This window comes from Coregonus clupeaformis, chromosome 35, assembly GCF_020615455.1.
Source record: "Coregonus clupeaformis isolate EN_2021a chromosome 35, ASM2061545v1, whole genome shotgun sequence".
Taxonomy (NCBI): Eukaryota; Metazoa; Chordata; class Actinopteri; order Salmoniformes; family Salmonidae; genus Coregonus; species Coregonus clupeaformis.
This window is the reverse complement of record NC_059226.1, coordinates 30,958,453-30,974,132: the sequence shown is the minus strand read 5'-3', so window position 1 is coordinate 30,974,132 and position 15,680 is coordinate 30,958,453. Positions and strand designations below refer to the sequence as shown.

The following is a 15,680-nucleotide window of genomic DNA, read 5'->3' as shown; positions in this document are numbered from 1 at the left end:
GGTGCTCAATCTCAAAATCAATGATTTGTCAATATAAATCTGTGAGAATTGGAAGACAGGTAAAGCATTTTAGTTGAGGCTGAAATGAAGAAGAAACTGGACATTCTTACCAATGGATACTGGTGGGCGTGTTTAGTACTGGTGTCACTCAAACTGCTGTATCCAATCCGAACCCAATTTGCTTTGTAATTTAAGTTTTTCTTACGCCCCCTTCCACGTCGACTTGCCCTATCGCCATATTTCAACTCGTTGCCTCAAGAAAGGGATAGTGAAGCCGGTTAAATAAGTTAGCTAGAAAGCTAGTTTAAACCAGAAAAAGTTCTCAACAGTAGACTTTAGGGTCGTAAAAGTCATTTTCACCGGTGTCAAAAGAAGGCATCAGCTCTAGTAATGAACATCTTCAGGTTTACGGGAGACCTCTCTCACTTGGCAGCTATCATCATTCTCCTGCTCAAAATATGGAAAACCAGGTCGTGTGCTGGTGAGTAACGTTATATTAGCTACTAAAATGTAACTTGAAAGTTTTATATTTCTTCCAATGACTGTTATTGGCTATGTACTGTCTACATATGTAGTTAGTTAGCCGTCTGTCCATATTCCAACCTATCTAGTTTGCTGGCTGTAGTTTAGATCCCTGTAGACCGCTAGCTAGCTAACATGGATAGTTAACGCGTTAGCTAACTAGGGTTATATTCCTAACCTACTACTAGCTAGCTATGTAGCTGCTAGCTACAGAATAAACATGCAACGGATGGCATTTAAGTGCTGATCAATATATAATGCATCATGAAACAAAAGTATATGCAGATCATGTGTGCACTGAAATGTTCGCTAGCTAGTTAGCTTGAATTGGTTGAACGTTAGCTACTTAACCACAGTAGCATGTCAACTTGCTAGCTGTCTTTTCTAGCGCGGCAACTTGGATTGCTTGGATTTGACGTTAACTAGCTAGCTAAACTGATTAATGTTTAATCAAAGCCTTCCTTGAGTATCTGTTTTCCACCTATGACATAGGCTATGTAACTGTTAGCTAGCTAACTTGTTATGCAAAACATGTTAGCTACGGTATCTAACTAGCTAGCTACTTGTAACAGCCAAAATAGTCGATGATAAAAATATAAAAAATCGATTGATCATAAAGTGATGCAAGTTTGGACACTGTACCTTGTTGTCAGGTGAGGTATTTATGAATAACTACTGTTTAAACATTCTGTCTAGTGTCAACTTTGTTTTCTGCAACAGTCTGGCATGTGAGTACACTCAATGTAGCCTGGCGTTTGATTGTTTGGTCTGGACTCTGACGTGGCATTCAAAGTCCCAGAAATTAACTGGTTAGGTGGCAAGGAATCAATGCATTCTCACTCAAAAGTAGTCGACACTGCTACATTTGTCTCAAATTTGCTGAACACATCCTATATTCTAAACACTCACACACGTTTCTCTCATCGACCTTGCATGCATCGGATGCATTGGCATGGCGCCCCTTTGAGGCATTAGAATCTTCAGGTTTATAGCATCTTCCCATTCAGTTTATGGATGGGACAGTGTAAGATTGAGACCCTGGGGTTTTGTGAACATATTCTATTACAGAAGCAAGTGCATGTTGGTCTGATCCTGATAGCTCCAACTTTACTGAAGTGAATGCATTATCCCATGCATAAAATTCTTGTGAGGGGTGTGTCTTTTTCTAATACCAGTCACTCTAATATATGGAATAAATACGATTTCTTGTGAACATTACGATTAGGCCTACATGGAGATAAATTAGTTGCTAGGTGATCACCCTAGTCTTGAGATGCTGCTGCATTTCTTGATGTAGTTTCAGCAAACAGATGCAGTTTATTTACCCTCTAGTCAGACATGGGTTTGACTCACTCACATTTCCAACTGCAGTCAGTAAGATACTATCACACTTGTAGCCCTGACAGGGCAGGGGCTTGCAAAGGAAGACTATTTTAGAAGTTGTGAAGACCTTGCCTTTCTTCCTGAACTTGTTCTTGAAGTGATGCAAAACTAGAATGATCATTTCTTAATAATTTCCTTCCCGATATTATCCGTCCTACTGTTGTTGTAAAACTGGTTGTCTCTTCCAGGTATCTCCGGGAAGAGCCAGATCCTGTTTGCTTTGGTCTTCACTACTCGCTACCTGGACCTACTCACCTCCTTCATCTCCCTCTACAACACCACCATGAAGGTAAGAGGATGGCTGGGCCTTAATACTGAGTCTTCCTTTCCTTCTCCATACCTCCAAACCACTGATAGTATTGATTAAGTGTTATGAGTTGGGCCAGGCGGAATCTGTGGAACCTCTTACAGAGTTGTCTGCATAAGCACTTGACAGTCATCACCAAATCTTTCAGGGCTTCAGATAAGTAATCTCTCTGTAGATTTCATCTGGCCCTAGTCCTTAGGAGAGACGGTCTAGACTGTGCTACTATTTTCTTCACAGCACCATTATCATGGGATACACTCATTTTCTCCCTCTCCTCTTCCCTGCAGGTGATTTACATCGGTTGTGCCTACGCCACTGTCTACCTGATCTACATGAAGTTCAAGGCCACCTACGATGGGAACCACGACAGCTTCCGGATGGAGTTCCTGGTGGTTCCTGTAGGGGGCCTCGCCTGCCTGGTCAACCATGACTTCTCTTTCCTAGAGGTTACAGACATTTACGTTACATATGAACGAGAGACCCCTAGTTGGCTACTTAACCTATTCCGCATGGTCAGTTGTGAGAGAGCTGGCGGATGAGATTAATGGCTAATATACAGTGTTGTGTGTTTGTCTTTCTATCAGATCCTGTGGACATTCTCCATCTACCTGGAGTCGGTGACCATCCTGCCACAGCTCTTCATGATCAGTAAGACGGGCGAGGCGGAGACCATCACCACCCACTACCTGTTCTTCCTGGGTCTCTACCGGGCCCTGTACCTCTTCAACTGGATCTGGCGCTTTTACTTCGAGGGTTTCTTTGACATGATCGCCATTGTGGCCGGCGTGGTGCAGACCATCCTCTACTGCGACTTCTTCTACCTTTATGTCACTAAAGGTGAGTGTCCACCTAAATGTCCATCTCTGATTTCTGTTCTGCCATATGTGTATTCGCTGTTTGACCTTCTGGTATTTTATGTATGCGTGTGTAATTGATGGTTGAGTTTGTAGGACTACATCATATCCTAAATGAGTTATAATCCATCTATATACAGTTTGAATGTTGTAGTGCACAGGAGTCAGCACATTGCAATGGAAATACATTTGGAAAAAAAACATTGGGCCCTCTGACATGTATCTCTATAATCCTCAGTGCTGAAAGGAAAGAAGCTGAGCCTGCCAGCATGAGAGGTTCAGATGGAGACCCCGTGTCTCCCAGCAGACTCAGGGTGCGTGGAGATGACATCACGGAAGCCCGCCGAGCGAGCACAAGATGCCTGAGAGACAGAGCAACTCAAGGGAAAAAACACTAGTCTTCTTCATGAGTAACTTTGAACTTGTAAACAACAAACAGCTCCAGAACTGAATGAGAGGTCATCCCAGGTCTTCACGCGGTCTTCGGATATCTGTGTTTAGCATCTTGCCTTACCTTTTCTCATTGCTGTTCAAAATAGAAAGAAACCATATTTTTTTCGACATGTGAGGTGTGCTCTTTATGATGGCTCAACATGCATTGTATCGATTAGGGTTGACTCAATGCAAAGTACCATGCCAAACTTCTTAATGAAATGCACAAATGTAGTCTTTATGATTAAGATGGAAGCGATGTGTCTAGGAGTGTTAGGTAATGATGATTTTATGTCTTACTATTACATTGTTGTTTTTACATGACTACCCCCTTGGCCAATTTATTATTCACAAGTACATTTACTTATCTGTTTTGTAGGTGCTCTTTCCTTTGGAGATCCCAGTTTGTACTCCTGTCTTGAAAAAGTTATCCTGCAAAGCCCACTTCCTGGTTCTTGTGTTCATAGATCCCTTTGCCCAATTATTTTTTTCAGTTGACCTTCTTCATCTTGGTGTCCTCCGTTATGTACGTACTTGCCATTCTAAGATGAAGTTCCCATCTTAACATGATAAATATCACCTTTCACATCACCAACCAAAAGAAGAGTTTATTGCATTACTTCGGCCTAGCCTCAGCTTGTTCAACAATGGATGATTGTAAGTAATTTAGGCGTCCGTATCAGTAAATGTGCTTCCTGATAGGGCTATTTGGTTTGTTTTCAACGCAGTCCTAGACTAAGGTTAATTTGGTATTGATTGAATACTGTAATCGCCTTACATGGTCAGTTGTCTGTTTAGCTGTTTAAATAAAGATGCAGTCATTTGTCACAGAGATAAAACACCCATTGAAATGTAAATTATATTCTAGAACAGGGTTGAGGAATGTGTGTGATATATGGTGTTTGGTATGGATGCATTTGAGTTAAATGTTGAGATTTGACCCATTATCCCAGCTAAGTACACCCCCATAGCCTTTTCATTTGAGTCATTCCTATAGCTTCCTTTTTAAAAGTTGCATGATACCTGGATACCACCTCACCTCCAATAAACGTTTTATGAAAAAACACTCAGTTTTATGCATCTTCATTAGATTTTCAGGCTGTGTGGATGGAGGGCACCTCTTACCTTATGTTACTGTGATTGTCACCTCTATTTTCTCCTCCTCCCTCTCTGTGGATGATTTCGTCAACCATTTTGAAAAGAAGGTTGACGACATCCGATCCTCATTTATTAAGTCAAATGACACCGCTGGTCCTGCTCACACTGCCCTACCCTATGCTTTGACTTCTTTCTCCCCTCTCTCTCCAGATGAAATCTTGCGACTTGTGATGGCCGGCCGCCCAACAAACTGCCCGCTTGACCCTATCCCCCCCTCTCTTCTCCAGACCATTTCCGGAGACCTTCTCCCTTACCTCACCTCGCTCATCAACTCATCCTTGACCGCTGGCCATGTCCCTTCCGTCTTTAAGAGAGCTTTAAGAGTTGCACCCCTCCTCAAAAAACCTACACTCGCCAATGTCAACAACTACAGACCAGTATCCCTTCTTTCTTTTCTCTTCAAAAATATTGAGCGTGCCGTCTCTAGCCAACTCTCCTGCTATCTCTCTCAGAATGACCTTCTTGATCCAAACCAATCAGGTTTCAAGACTGGTCATTCAACTGAGACTGCTCTTCTCTGTGTCACGAAGGCTCTCCACACTGCTAAAGCTAACTCTCTCTCCTCTGCTCTTATCCTTCTAGACCTATCCGCTGCCTTTGATACTGTGAACCATCAGATCCTCCTCTCCACCCTCTCCGAGTTGGGCATCTCCGGCACTGCTCACTCTTGGATTGCGTCCTACCTGACAGGTCGCTCCTACCAGGTGGCGTGGCGAGAATCTGTCTCCGCACCACGTGCTCTCACCACTGGTGTCCCCCAGGGCTCAGTTCTAGGCCCTCTCCTATTCTCTCTATACACCAAGTCTCTTGGCTCTGTCATATCCTCACATGGTCTCTCCAATCATTGCTACGCAGACGACACACAATTACTTTTGTCCTTTCCCCCTTCTGATAACCAGGTGGCGAATCGCATCTCTGCATGTCTGGCAGACATATCAGTGTGGATGTCGGATCACCACCTCAAGCTGAACCTTGGCAAGACGGAGCTGCTCTTCCTCCCGGGGAAGGACTGCCCGCTCCATGATCTCGCCATCACGGTTGACAACTCCATTGTGTCCTCCTCCCAGAGTGCAAAGAACCTTGGCGTGACCCTGGACAACACCCTGTCGTTCTCCGCTAACATCAAAGCGGTGACCCGATCCTGCAGGTTCATGCTCTACAACATTCGCAGAGTACGACCCTACCTTACACAGAAAGCGGCACAGGTCCTAATCCAGGCACTTGTCATCTCCCGTCTTGATTACTGCAACTCGCTGTTGGCTGGACTCCCTGCCTGTGCCATTAAACCCATACAATTTATCCAGAACGCTGCAGCCCGTCTGGTGTTCAACCTTCCCAAGTTCTCTCATGTCACCCCGCTCCTCCGCACACTCCACTGGCTTCCAGTTGAGGCTCGCATCTACTACAAGACCATGGTGCTTGCCTACGGAGCTGTGAGGGGAACGGCACCTCCTTACCTTCAGGCTCTGATCAGACCCTACACCCAAACGAGGGCACTACGTTCATCCACCTCTGGCCTGCTAGCTCCCCTACCTCTACGGAAGCACAGTTCCCGCTCAGCCCAGTCAAAACTATTCGCTGCTCTGGCACCCCAATGGTGGAACAAGCTCACCCACGACGCCAGGACAGCGGAGTCACTGACCACCTTCCTGAGACACTTGAAACCCTACCTCTTTAAGGAATACCTGGAATAGTATAAAGTAATCCTTCTTCCCCCACAATTTTTTTTTTTTTTAAAGTGGTTGTCCCACTGGCTATCATAAGTTGAATGCATCAATTTGTAAGTCGCTCTGGATAAGAGCGTCTGCTAAATGATGTAAATGTAGGTACAGACAGCTAGAAAAAGCTCCGCAATTTTTTTTAAAGTACTTGTATTCTATTGGTATTTTATTAGAATCCCCATTAGCTGTTGCTACTCTTCCTGGGGTCCACATTAAACATTACATAATACAGAACATTAAACAAGAACAGCTCAAGGCCAGAACTACAAATCTGTGGTGAAGGGTCAGTCATTACAAATGGGCACACTTTGGTAAATGTATTAGAAAATGTCTTACAAATACACAATATTGAGACACTGGCTTTCAAGAGCAAATCAATTTAGTAGTGCAGTTGAAGTGATTTACTTGTAACATTCCATCAAAGTAACATATCGCCATTAATCTTCAGATATAAAAACACAGATTTTTAATTTTTGATAAAAATCATTAGTCACTATCATCTCTGTTAGTGCATACTTTACATTCTGTATATCTGGAGTGTTTCTGGTTTACACAAACTGACATGACCTTAGTCACAGAAACTAGCTCCCACTGTTCAAATGGACCACAGATTTTAAACTTAATCAAAAGACTGACCTGTTATTAATCCTCTGTGGATCAAAACTAGAGGAACACATTTAATAAAATATTTGGCAAATGTACAATATGGATTATAGCATACTGCACACATTGTTTAAAAAACAAAGCTGATTATTCTCAAATACAATGTAACAGTCAGGTATATTATTTGCACTGCTACCTGGTCATTTGTTATGTTTTAAATGGGCTTTGTGTAACAACAAATCATTTCTACCATTACAGGTGCTAAATCCCCTCCATTGCAAATGATGAGGACAAATAAAAACCAAGGTACATTCATTGCATGTAACTTCTGACATGCAGACTAGCAACCGATAGCAGCTTGAATTTCAACTGTGTTTATCATCTTTGTTCTCTTAACCCTTAGAAAGATCAAGAAAATTGAGATATTAGTGCAAATGCTATAGTGCAATAAAAGAACAAATCAACAATCAACTTGTCTACATTCAGTCAGGTGAAATCATACAACCTCCAGAATCATATAAAGAAATATTAATACTTGTATCAAATGGTGATGATTCCATTGGACTGTTTGGATAATAGATTTTTCTAGTTAAAGGTCCAGGGCAGTCAAAGATGTGATTTTTCTGTGTTTTATAAATATTTCCACACTGAGGTTGGAATAATACTGAGCTTTTTGAAAAGACCTCCTGAAATTTCAGCCTGTTTTGGTGGGCTGAAAATGTGGCCTGCCTGGTGGCAGAGAGTTCCAAACGTGACTGCCAATAACCGCTAGTTTTCCATTTTCCCTTCCCCACTCAGACCAAAAAAAGTATTGCTTGAGAAATTGCTCTTTGCTAAGAAGCTATTTTTGTTTGATATTAAGATAAAAATAGCTGCATTGGGCCTTTAATGAAAAGTCAAGCTGAGGTTTTCCTCTAGTTCTCGAGTCTAGAGGAACCCCTATCTGCCAGTGAGAGGACTGCAGTGCAGTGATCAGTATATGATTGTGTCTGTAGAAGGCCATCTCCATCACTGACGCTGCAGCTTCTTAAACCTTGGGCTTCCCTTAGGCTTCTTCATCATCATCTTCTTCTCTGTCAGACTTTAAAGTAGGGGAGAGAACAAACAACTTGAGTATTATATTAAAGGGACACTACATTTATGAGAAAACATTGTATGATGTATCTAGAAAGCAGTATTTGTTCATCAACCAAATTATGTGTTATGTTGAACACACCTATCTTGTTCCATGACTGTTATATTTGTCGCAGGCGCCAACCTAGTGACTCGGTACCTACTGACACTGGGTGAAAGAGAGAAAGGAAGCGGGTGAGAGAGGGAGAGAATGAGAATCTCCAATGAAGGGCCTATGTTTGTGTGTGTGTTCACTCCAGGCTGCGTGTTTTGATACCGCTGGCTGTAGTAGAAGTTGAGCACATTGGAAGAGGTAATGTAACAGGCACCGAGGACCAAGGAGACCAGGATGGCGAGGATGGCCAGAGCAGAGAGCACACACAGCAGACTGACCCCTCCCAGGGACAGCAGGAACACTGGAGGGAGAGGCAGGAAGAATGAGAAAAACAAGAGCGAGAAGGGGTTTCAGTATTAGCCACCTTCATTGTCCTTGATAGACAGGCATTCAGGCTAGTTGTTATACTACACAGCTGGGAAGAGTATCAGTACTGTAGTAGTGGACAGTAGGTATAGTAAAGGTAGTGTAGGGACTTACCCTCCAATAAAATGAAACCCACAGTGGCACCAATGAATGTAACGGTGGCAAAGGCCAGGAAAAGCCCAATGGGTACAGTGGCCATGGCGCCAAATACTAACACAGCCAGGGCTAAGAACGGGTGGCCATTGAGGTACTGCCCCATTGATGTGTTCATCAGCTCTGCCACCTAGCGAAAGGAGAGAGAAGGGAAGTGAACATGCTTCACATTACCTCTTGTCCTATTAAGAAGTAATAGGTCCCTACATGCCTGTTACTGTTAGACCAAGAGTTTGTAAAAGCAAAGGAAAGCCGCACACTCTAGGAGCTCAGATGCAATCATTTAATAACCTAATAACCAACGTTTTGACAGACAAGCTGTCTTCATCAGGGTTTAATGACAAACACAGCAGGTCACTAGTTTATATAGTGTCAAAGGACACACGCAGGTGTCTGTAATCATGGCCGGGTGTGGCCTAATACCATTGGTTAATTCACAGATAAACAGAACATACAAAAAACATGGATAGTGTCGTAGTAAATATATAATGTTATAGCTTGGTCTGACTAAAATCTTGTGCATGACCCATTTTGTGTTGGGCGTTTGTTTTCAATACAATGGACAAAAGGGTCCTATCTTGTCAGCCTTGTCAGCAGGTGGCCAAGGACAACACCCACGCCATAGGTCTCTCAGTTCTTCCAACTCACGAGTTCTTGCTCTGAGGACACACACACACACACACACACACACACACATCATCAATGATAACACACACACACACACACACACACATCATCACTGTTAAACACACACACACACACACACACACACACATCATCACTGTTAAACACACACACACACACACACACAAATCCCCTTCTCTTAGGCTGAACATTTGAAGACAGAGAACCCGACTCAGAGCCAATGCAACAGTGACACTAGCCTGGAGGGGACCTCGCCCAACTCATCAGGACCAATCAGAAGATCAGAACTACTAGATTCAACCTACATCATTTATTGTATAAAATGTCTGCACACAATGTTTTCGGGGCTCTCTTCAGATAGCTCCCTAAGAGTTTGACGAACGGGTCCGTGCACGCGATTCCAGATATCTTTACCTCTGAATAAACTGCCTTTATTATACCATATCCACCCTGTCCAAAGTCTCTACTTGGTCTCAGTTCTCCAGTAAACTTGTGATTATCAACAATAGCATACGATCATATATACAACTTGGCTACATAGGCCGTCAAACATGTACAATGAATAGCAAAATCACAGTAATCACAAGAATGGCTTCAAATCAAAGTCTACGTTGAAACCGAAGGGAGCAAGGGTCTTTAAATTAAAGATCCAGGCAGCCTCTCGTTTTAACAATAAGTTGTCGAGGTCACCCCCTCTCCTAGGGATGGTGACATGTTCGATGCCGATATAACGTAGGGACGAAATCGAGTGGTTCGCTTCCAAAAAGTGGGCAGCGACTGGGTATGTCGAGATTTTGCACCTAATAGTGCTACGATGCTCCGAGATTCATACTTTTAATTTGCGCTTTGTTTTACCCACATAATTTTTTACCACAAGGACAAGTTATAAGATAAATAACTGCCTTAGTGGAGCACGTAATAACACCTTTGATTGAGACCTGTTTCCCTGTTTGGGGGTGTTTAAAGGATCTACATTTGTAAGTGCCATTGCATTGAGTGCAACCGTTACACTTGTAGTTTCCATCCGGTAGAGGCGAAAATAGACGCTGTGCAGGGATATTTAGGGGTGGTAAATCCGAGTTTACCAATTGATCTCTGAGGTTTCTGCCCCGCGAGAATACAACCAAGGGAGGGTCCGAAAACACATGACCAATACTGTCATCGGATCTTAGAATGTGCCAATGTTTGTGAACGATTCCCGAAATTTGTTCAGAGCACTTTGAATAGCGTGTAGTTAGAACGCAAGAATGCTTCTTTTTGCGAGACTGTCCCTGAAAGAGGTCAAGTCTAGATTTTCTTTTGAATTTTCTCAATGGCAGTATTAATTTGAGAATTTTTGTACCCCCTCTCCTTGAATTTTCTTTGCGTCTCAGCCATATTTCGGTCGAAATCTGATTGTTTTTTACAATTTATTTTGATTCGACAGAATTGGCTGTAGGGCAAACTGTTTTTCAAGGGAAGCGGGTGACAACTATCAGCCCTCAAACTCGGTCCTCCCCTCCAGCTCCGTGGCTTGACGACTCATTGCGAGCTCACAGAACAGAGCTCCGGGCAGCGGAGCGGAAATGGAAGAAAACTAAACTCCCTGCCGACCTGGCATCTTTTCACTCCCTCCATCTCTACATACATCTTCATCTGTTTCTGCTGCTAAGGCCACTTTCTACCACTCTAAATTCCAAGCATCTGCCTCTAACCCTAGGAAGCTCTTTGCCACATTTTCCTCCCTCCTGAATCCTCCCCCCCCCCCCGCACCCCCCTCCTCTCTCTCTGTGGATGACTTCGTCAACCACTTTGAAAAGAAGGTTGACGACATTCGATCCTCGTTTGTTAAGTCTAATGACACTGCTGGTCCTACTCACACTGCCCTACCCTATGCTTTGACTTCTTTCTCCCCTCTCTCTCCAGATAAAATCCTGCGACTTGTGACTGCAGGCCGCCCAACAACCTGCCCGCTTGACCCCATCCCCTCCTCTCTTCTCCAGACCATCTCCGGTGACCTTCTCCCCTACCTCACCTCGCTGATCAACTCATCCTTGACCGCTGGCCATGTCCCTTCCGTCTTCAAGAGAGCGAGAGTTGCTCCCCTTCTCAAGAAACCAACACTCGATCCCACTGATGTCAACAACTACAGACCAGTATCCCTTCTTTCTTTTCTTTCCAAAACTATTGAGCGTGCCGTCTTTAGCCAACTCTCTTGCTATCTCTCTCAGAATGACCTTCTTGATCCAAACCAGTCAGGTTTCAGGACTGGTCATTCAACTGAGACTGCTCTTCTCTGTGTCACGGAGGCTCTCCGCACTGCTAAAGCTAACTCTCTCTCCTCTGCTCTTGTCCTTCTAGACCTGTCTGCTGCCTTTGATACTGTGAACCATCAGATCCTCCTCTCCACCCTCTCCGAGCTGGGCATCTCCGGCGCGGCTCACTCCTGGATTGCGTCCTACCTGACCGGTCGCTCCTACCAAGTGGCGTGGCGAGAAGCTGTCTCCGCACCACGTGCTCTCAACACTGGTGTCCCCCAGGGCTCAGTTCTAGGCCCTCTCCTTTTCTCCCTATACACCAAGTCACTTGGCTCTGTCATATCCTCACATGGCCTCTCCTATCATTGCTACGCTGACGATACACAACTAATCTTCTCCTTTCCCCCTTCTGATAACCAGGTGGCGAATCGCATCTCTGCATGTCTGGCAGACATATCAGTATGGATGACGGATCACCACCTCAAGCTGAACCCTGGCAAGACGGAGCTGCTCTTCCTCCCGGGGAAGGACTGCCCGTTCCATGATCTCGCCATCACGGTTGACAACTCCGCTGTGTCCTCCTCCCAGAGTGCGAAGAGCCTAGGCGTGACCCTGGACAACACCCTGTCGTTCTCCGCCAACATCAAGGCGGTGACCCGCTCCTGCAGGTTCATGCTCTACAACATTCGGAGAGTACGACCCTGCCTTACACAGGAAGCGGCACAGGTCCTAATCCAGGCACTTGTCATCTCCCGTCTGGACTACTGCAACTCGCTGTTGGCTGGCCTCCCTGCCTGTGCCATTAAACCCCCTACAACTCATCCAGAATGCCGCAGCCCGTCTGGTGTTCAACCTTCCCAAGTTCTCTCACGTCACCCCCCTCCTCCGCACACTCCACTGGCTTCCAGTTGAAGCTCGCATCCGCTACAAGACCATGGTGCTTGCCTATGGAGCAGTGAGGGGAACGGCACCTCTGTACCTTCGGGCTCTGATCAGTCCCTACACCCAAACGAGGGCATTGCGTTCATCCACCTCTGGCCTGCTGGCTCCCCTTCCTCTGCGGAAGCATAGTTCCCGCTCAGCCCAGTCAAAACTGTTCGCTGCTCTGGCACCCCAATGGTGGAACAAGCTCCCTCACGACGCCAGGACAGCGGAGTCACTCACCACCTTCCGGAGACATTTGAAACCCCACCTCTTTAAGGAATACCTGGGATAGGATAAAGTAATCCTTCTACCCCCCCCAAAAAATTGTAAAGTGGTTATCCCACTGGCTATAGGGTGAACGCACCAATTGGTGAGTCGCTCTGGATAAGAGCGTCTGCTAAATGACGTAAATGTGCCCTTGAGCAAGGCACTTAACCCTAATTGCTCCTGTAAGTCGCTCTGGATAAGAGCGTCTGCTAAATGACTAAAATGTAAATGTAAATGTAAACTGTTACGATCAGTAGGTTTCCTGTAAAGATCAGTGTATAGAACATTATCCTCACAAAATCAGAAGATCAAGGAAGCTGATTTGACGTGTGTCAGATTGCATAGTAAATCTCAGGTGCTCAGAACAAGAGTTAAGAAAAGCATGGAATGACTGGAGCTGTTTTAAATCACCCCTACATAGAACAAAAAGATCATCAATGTACCGTTTCCATATAATAATGTTAGGCAAGAAAACATTTTGAGATTATTGAAAATTGACTGTTTCTCAATGTAACCCACATACAAATTAGCATAGTTAGGAGCCATAGGGGATCCCATAGCAGTACCCTTCGTCTGAATGAAGAAATCATTTAGAAACATGAAGTAGTTGTGTGTGAGTACTATTTCAGCCAATGTTATAATGCATGCACTGGTAGGTAGTTCATTTGGGTCACGTTGCAGAAGAAAATGTTCCATGGCTTCAATACCGCCCTCGTGTGGAATATTCGTATAACGACTCAACATCAAAAGTAACTAACAAGGTATTATCAGTGAGAGGATCAAGAGATTCAATAATAGAGATCATACTGCTGGTGTCCTTTAAAAAAAGGGGGGGGGGGCTGTTCAGCGAGAGGTCTAACAAAAAAGTCAACAAATGTCGATAAAGGGGCTATTACTGCATCAATGCCTGCTACAATAGGGCGCCCTGGAGGTTTTGTAACGTCCTTGTGTAATTTCGGCAAAGTATAGAAAGTTGCAATTTTAGGGTGTTGAATAGCCAAAAAATCGTGTTCTTTTTGGGTCATTTGACCAGAACTTAAATACCCATCTAGGACAGTAAATATAGTTTTCTGAAATTGGGAAGTGGGGTCACTTGTGAAAGGTGTTGTCAAGCAGAATTTGATGCCAAGAGTTTGTAACAGTGTTGCTGCAGAGGAGACTGGGTGCACTGTTACCTTGGGGTCATAGTACAGGCTGTCCATCATGCTACTCAAACTGCCCTGAAGCTGCAGTAGCCCTTTGGGGATAGTTGTCACATTGTTGCACTGCATTGTTTGGTTTCTGTCATGCACAGAAGAAGTGGAAGAAGAGGAGATAAGGGGAGGGGGTGAGGGTTACATTGACAAATAAAAAAATGTAGCTATGTCACATAGTTTAGCTACCTCTAATGGAGACAAACATATGAATACCGGGTATCTAGCTAACTCACTTATAAGTCTATTTCAGCAAAGCGCCCTGATGACACATCAGCTAGTAGTAGCTGGGTTTCTTGGTTTGTTTACTTTCACTAACGTTAGCCTAGCTGAATAGCTCAAACTATTTCCAACGACTTGCTAGATAAAAAAACAAGCAACACATTGAGTTACTTTACTCCTCAATCTACACGGCTTTAATTTTATCACAGCAAACCATGTAGTTAGCTACTAATCCAAAAGTTTCGCAAAACTGTTCGTTACCTTCTTCTTCTTCTTGTATAATATTATGGCGGTCCTCAAACAAACGTTGTCGGTGAATGCCTCCACCTACTGTACTGAAGTGTCTAGTCAATCACAGTTTACAAACTAAAGAACCAAACATTAAGTGAAGCTAAACCCTCCTATCTAATCCTGTACTAGTCTGTTCGTTACCTACCTGTCAGAAAGTGTGCCGACTAGTTTGAAGCTGTGTGTGAACTATCGCGAGGTTAACAAAAAGGTGTGAGATGCATAGAACTAAAATTACTAGAACTGAAAAGCACATCTGACTGATACATAGAAATAGAATCTATAGAACAGACAACCCCATTCAAGAAGGTTGCATCCAAATGATCTACTCTTCCCCTCAAGTGTACACAGAGACAATAGGCGGTGGTCAGTCTAAAACATATATGCTTACTGGTCATGAAAAACTAAAACAGAAAAGCAACAAAACAAGATTATGAAAAATAACTTATACAGAGAGTTACGATTTTAAAGCTGATCTTGTTTAATACATTTAAAAAAAGAAAGGGAATGAACTGTAAATAATGGTGGAAACTCCCTCAGCTCATGCTTGCATCAATGCAATGCTCTTAAATCCATGGAGAAGGGTAGACAACTGGGACACTACCCGGGCCTAGTCCTGAAAGACTTAAAGTGCAGTGAGCTAGATAGCACGTGAACTGTTGTCACCACATAAACTGAAACGTTTGAAGCTGGGTCAGTCATCTACCAATAGCCTATTTCACGTTATTTGAATACTAATACGAAGCATGGGTGTTTTTCTATTCAGTAAAGGACAACAGTCAGAATCAAGGCATGGACCGGCAACCCTGCAGTCTCAAGGCAAATCCCTTGGACCATAAGCTTCAGACCTCTTGGCAGAGACCATACACCAGGTAATAGCATCAAAGGTCGAAGTGCATGGTGTCACAGATCATATTACATAACTGTTGATGAGAACTGCGGCTGTTTCTGGGAAATCATATATGAAGTAATATGAAAGTTATTTAAGAGCATAGGCAGCCAATACATAACAACAAAGGAAAATGTATGGCTACTTGCGTAACCCCGGTTCTATGATAATAGGAGTGAGATGTCTCACATTGGGATTTGCTCAGCGTATCACTGGGCACGAAGAACCAATCACACAACGTCTGTTGGATCCAGACAGGTCGAGTGGTAAATGAGATGAGCCCCTCTC

The 15,680-nt window shown here is 43.9% G+C and overlaps 2 protein-coding genes across 3 annotated transcripts; one reads left to right on the top strand and one right to left on the bottom strand.

Moving 5' to 3' along the window:
- The first annotated feature begins 200 nt into the window (after nt 1–200).
- LOC121551396 (ER lumen protein-retaining receptor 2-like) lies at nt 201–4,564 on the top strand. Its single transcript, XM_041864025.2, has 5 exons — nt 201–481; nt 2,094–2,194; nt 2,500–2,658; nt 2,797–3,049; nt 3,305–4,564. The coding sequence occupies exons 1-5, from the start codon at nt 391–393 to the stop codon at nt 3,337–3,339; spliced, it is 639 nt and encodes a 212-aa protein (XP_041719959.1). The 5' UTR covers nt 201–390; the 3' UTR covers nt 3,340–4,564.
- Nucleotides 4,565–6,679: 2,115 nt separating this feature from the next.
- On the bottom strand, nt 6,680–14,692 carry LOC121551540 (lipid droplet assembly factor 1). Of its 2 annotated transcripts, none has more exons than XM_041864242.2 (6): nt 14,477–14,692; nt 13,976–14,081; nt 8,689–8,857; nt 8,371–8,509; nt 8,197–8,262; nt 6,680–8,061 (listed from the first exon to the last, which is right to left on the bottom strand). In XM_041864242.2, the coding sequence occupies exons 2-6, from the start codon at nt 14,069–14,071 to the stop codon at nt 7,989–7,991; spliced, it is 543 nt and encodes a 180-aa protein (XP_041720176.1). In that variant the 5' UTR covers nt 14,072–14,081; nt 14,477–14,692; the 3' UTR covers nt 6,680–7,988. The 2 variants fall into 2 exon arrangements, with proteins under 2 accessions (XP_041720176.1, XP_041720175.1); XM_041864241.2 differs by having other exon boundaries at nt 8,197–8,509; nt 14,477–14,550; nt 14,652–14,676.
- Nucleotides 14,693–15,680: the final 988 nt, after the last annotated feature.